Here is a 5,002-nt window from a genome sequence, read left to right on the forward strand (position 1 = left end):
CAGTAAATGCAAAAAATATCATTTTAACATCATATTTAAAAGACCTCAAAAAGTATCTAGATCTGGTAATTTTTAATATAAAGATCTGTTATTTTACATTTCAAGTGATTTTATTATAATTTGAAAAAAAGAAACAATCACTTGAGTGAAAAACATGTGTTTAATTAGTAGATTATACTTTGATTCGGTTCACGGGGTGAGAATGGATGGTGGAAATTATATTTTTATAAGCCACTCTGTCTGTTATACCCAAATAAAAAAACACTATAAAACTATAACTATAATTTTAACCATTTATACTAAACCTAAAAACTTGAAATATATCTTAGCAAAAAATACTAATTAAACAGAGAAGAATGTCTTAATAATTATAAGATATAAGACTTAAATATTTTCTTTTGTTACGTTATATTAATTAAATAAATCAACAAAAAAAAAACGCATACGTGACTCGCGTCTAGCGAACTCACGTTTACAATCATCAACAGTTTATTACAATTTAACCAAAAAAAACGCTTGCAAAATTGAACAAACGAGCTAATTTATAATTAGAACAAATGTTCTTCTATTCACGAACATCAAATTACAAGCACGTTCGAGATCCGTACCCAGCAGTGAGATAACGCTTAAGACAGCTTTCATAATTGAATAATTGATCATTACGATTAGCTGAAATTAATTAACCCATACCCTTGAAAATTTCTGACAGGCAAGGTTGTTTGAAAAAATACGTCGGATAATTGCTCATCCATGCAAATCATATCATGGCGATGTTTTATTACGTTTGGTAAACTATATTACGTCAGTATACGAGCGAGATCTTCAGGATTAGGATCTGGTCAGATGGTATATAATAGGTCAGTCGGTCTCACGGTAACACAGTTCTTCGTGAGCTTCACATTTGGTAATACATCCACCGGCCTAAATATGAAACTGGTAAATTAATTTAATCATTTAAAAATCTGATCTCGTTGTATAACTATGTTAAAAATATTATATTTTATTACATTTTTTATACGGAGTAATGGGTACGGCTGACAAATAATATTTATTTATTTGGGGTAGTTTTGAAATAAACATTGTAATTTCGAAACTGGCAACACTAAATTCTCTGTACTTAATTTGTATCTAATAATTAATTTCGTGGTCCTATGAAGGAAAACATTGTAAGGAAATGCATGTGTCGGATGAAAAACTGCCACATGTATATCTGTATGCATCAGAGCAGCGGGTTGGAATTCAAACGTTCCCAGTGGGATATACACTGGCTGTTGTTTACTTAAAAATAAATGTACAAAATTGAATGAAAACCAAATTAATTAAAAAATAAAAGAAATAATTAGCATAATATTTAATATGAAATATTAAACATTTACAGTTCGTTGTTGCTGCCTTGATTGCCGTGGCCTCAGCAGGCCGTCTGGAGCACCTCGAGCGCTCCTACTTACCCCCTGACAACAACAACGTTCATAGTAGCTTCGGTACCAATGGTGCTAAAGGCTTCGGCTCAAATGGCGGCTCACAAAATGGTTTCGGTACTGGCAGTAACGGTTTCGCCAGTGGTCACGGTTCTGGAAGCAATGGATTTGGCCACGGGTCTAGCAACAATGGTTTTGCCAACGGTCACAGCTCCAGCACCAGTTCCGGTGTGAATGGGCATGGATCTTCTGGATTTGGTTCTAATGGTGTCAGCTCCAATGGATTCGGCGCTAATGGCCATAGTTCTCACGGCGTTGGCGCTAACGGTCACAGCTCCAGTGGATTTGGTACATCTCAAGGATCAAACGGATTTAGAACTAATGGAGGAACTGCTGCTAAAAATGGTGCTTTTAATGGTGCCACATCTAACCAATACCTTCCCCCCAACCATGGGCCATCTGGAGCTGGATCCAACGGTTTCAGTGGAATTGGAGGTTCTTTGAACAAACGTAAGTAATATTGTACGGGTAGCTTCATGAAAAGTTAACAGTAAATAATTGACTCTTATTTCTCTATTCTGCTTGGCTCATGCTAGTATACTAAAAAAAATATTTAAAGATACAACCAAGTCACGGATAACATTCCTGTGGAGATATAAATATAACAATAAAAAAATTACATATTTCTATTAGGAAAAGTCAAAATAACTCAGCCTTAACTGTAAATCTGGGCAAGCTTATTGAAAGTTACAAATTGCTTGCTCAGGCTCTACTGCTGCCTCTACTCTACAGAAAAGAAATTGCATGTATGAGTCGTTTTTAATTCTACCATTTCCAACATTGAGCTATGTCATGGATCTAATCTCCAATTTGTTACAGACGAAGCTTTCGTCCCGCAGTGAGACAGGCTGTAACTTTATAATCTTTTGTACAAAACGTTTTGTACTTTCAGCGTCATCAGGACATTTCGCCAGCCAACAATACAACCAAGGTTCCGCCAGCGGTAGCAACGGCTTTGGTTCAAACTCCGGTTCTGCTCATGGATCTGCAAATGGAGGTTTCAGATCTACATTTGGATCTCAAGGATCCGTTGGCTCTCAAGGATCCGTTGGCTCTCAAGGATCCGTTGGCTCTCAGCCACAGTTCGGTGCTGCCAGCCGTCAGTACTTGGCTCCTAAGACTTCATCTTTCCAGAACATTCCTCAGCAACCTTTCGACGAGGAAACTGGCTATCACTACTGAAGAGTCAAATAATTAACTCAAATAAAGCTTGTGTTCAAATATATAATAAATGATATTATTGTATTATATTTGATCGTTTTATTATTTTATATTATTAAATTATGAATAAGTACATTTCTAATAGTATTATATTTAATAGAAAAATACTACTTCTATTGAAATTAATTTTCTAAATTTTTGATAATCATAATTTCTTTACATTTCATGTGACGTCATAATAGACAATACGGTTAAGACAACTTCATAAGGGGGGGAATAAAAAATCAAACGCGAATACATAGTCTCGGTAGGTAAAAGATTTGACATTTAGCACACGTCTTTTTATCAATACATCAAAAGTATCGCTTAAAATATTATTATCGACGGATTAGAAAATTGTTAATTACGTATTATAAGTTACCCACTAGTGGGAATTTGCAGTCGCGTTTGATTTTCTTTGTTGCTTCACTTCAATGTTCAATGTGTGCTCCATTTGCTTTTTGTCTTATAATCTGAAATATAGAGAACCTCTTTGAATATGTTTAATTTGCACAAATATAGCAAAAATATCAAATTTTATTTTTTATTTATTTCGATGTAATTACACCAAGTTAACGATTATAAAAAAATAACTTAGAACCGGACGCATTACCTATTACTGTGAAACTCGTTCAATACGAAAGGAGAAATTACTCATAGTTAACGCATTTTCAAGACACCTTTATTGTTTTCACTGATTACTAGTTTCACCTAAAAGTCAAATAAAAATGTTTCACTCGAAAGCATTGCTTGGCTGCGTTCACCGTTTTATAAATAAACTAACATACTATAATATTAAAGTTATCTGTGCGTGGGGATCGTAATATTTCTGAATACAAGAGATTTCTGTTTAAACAAAACGGTATATTTTTATCGACCCGTCATGATTTGAACTCAGAAACACGGCGTCAGTAATTATTTCTTACACACAAGCCACCAGACTAACGAGGCAGTCAAACGGATTCATCACGGCTATGAATTATTAGTGACGGTTCATTGTTTCAAAACTGGTTTAATTTAGCTTCGAGGAAGACGAAACATCTGTTACTTACAAAAATATATATACGTTTTATGTTGTAATTAAATAAAATTGGTTGATAGTTCATTTTGTTAATTACTTCATCGAGATTTTATTGTTTGTTGTTGGATTGGTCGTTTTAATATGATCACTAATGTCCATATACATAAGCACTTTAAGAAATATTAACCATTCCTTGTATCCAACCCATCTAGGAAACTAAGGTGTTATGTCCCTTGTGCCTGTAGATACACTGACTCAATCACTGCAATCGAAACACAACAATACTAATTGTTGATATTTGGCGATATATTATGTGGTAACTGGGTGGTACTTACCACAAAGAAGTACCACCAAGTAAATCTTTTATGATAATGATCATGTCGTTAAAATTAAAAATAAAACTTTACTTAAAGAGAGGTGAGAAGCACCTTTGACTAACAAGATATACATATATATATATATATATATATATATATTTTTTACATTAGCAGCCTGTAAATTAGACACATGCAGGTTTCCTCACGATGTTTTCCTTCACCGCCGAGCACGAGATGAATTATAAACACAAATTAAGCACATGAAAATTCAGTGGTGCCTGTCTGGGTTTGAACCCGAAATCATCGGTTAAGATGCACGCGTTCTAACCACTGGGCCATCTCGGCTCTCGAGATATATATAAATATATATATAAAGTTGCCGGTTTGGAAAGTAGATTCTACCATAACCGACAAAAAACTCGGTTAGGTAATGCTATCTAAAGCTATGTATGGTATTATTGTATTGGTAAGCAGACCAGTAAATAAATGTAAGAGTTTGCTCATTTGTTACACCATCCAGCCAAACTACTAATCAAATTCAAATATTTTTTTTAATCAGCGTTTTGATTAATAAACATTCCGTCAATATAATTTTATATATATACTGAATGTAATCAATGTTTTATGGGACGCGTAGGGATGTAAAAATTCGCAGGTTCAAAATCCTGACCCCTTGGTCTCTTGTCGTCCCGGCTCTTAGCCGAAGCTTTAATATTGTTTGAAAGCTACTATTCTTTATTAAAAATAATCGAAATCATTCCAAAGACTGTTATCATTCATTATACAATAATTATTCTATAAATTATAAAGTAACCGATAAATTGTATAATTCTTTAAAAATTATATTTATATAATTAAAAATAATATTATCTTATAAATAATTTATACTCAATTAAAAGTAGCAGCGAATAATTTTCTCAGATTCTCGAAGCTTAATGTGAGTTCGTGACGACTCGGTATATCATCATAACTAGGGACTACACACA

General features: G+C 33.7%; 1 protein-coding gene across 1 annotated transcript; it reads left to right on the plus strand.

Moving 5' to 3' along the window:
• The first annotated feature begins 819 nt into the window (after positions 1–819).
• Positions 820–2,728, plus strand: LOC113398543 (uncharacterized). Its single transcript, XM_026637325.2, has 3 exons — positions 820–936; positions 1,379–1,928; positions 2,371–2,728. Exons 1-3 carry the CDS (start codon positions 844–846, stop codon positions 2,658–2,660), a joined length of 933 nt encoding a protein of 310 aa, XP_026493110.2. The 5' UTR covers positions 820–843; the 3' UTR covers positions 2,661–2,728.
• Positions 2,729–5,002: the final 2,274 nt, after the last annotated feature.

Source organism: Vanessa tameamea, chromosome 18, assembly GCF_037043105.1.
Source record: "Vanessa tameamea isolate UH-Manoa-2023 chromosome 18, ilVanTame1 primary haplotype, whole genome shotgun sequence".
In the NCBI taxonomy this organism is placed as follows: Eukaryota; Metazoa; Arthropoda; class Insecta; order Lepidoptera; family Nymphalidae; genus Vanessa; species Vanessa tameamea.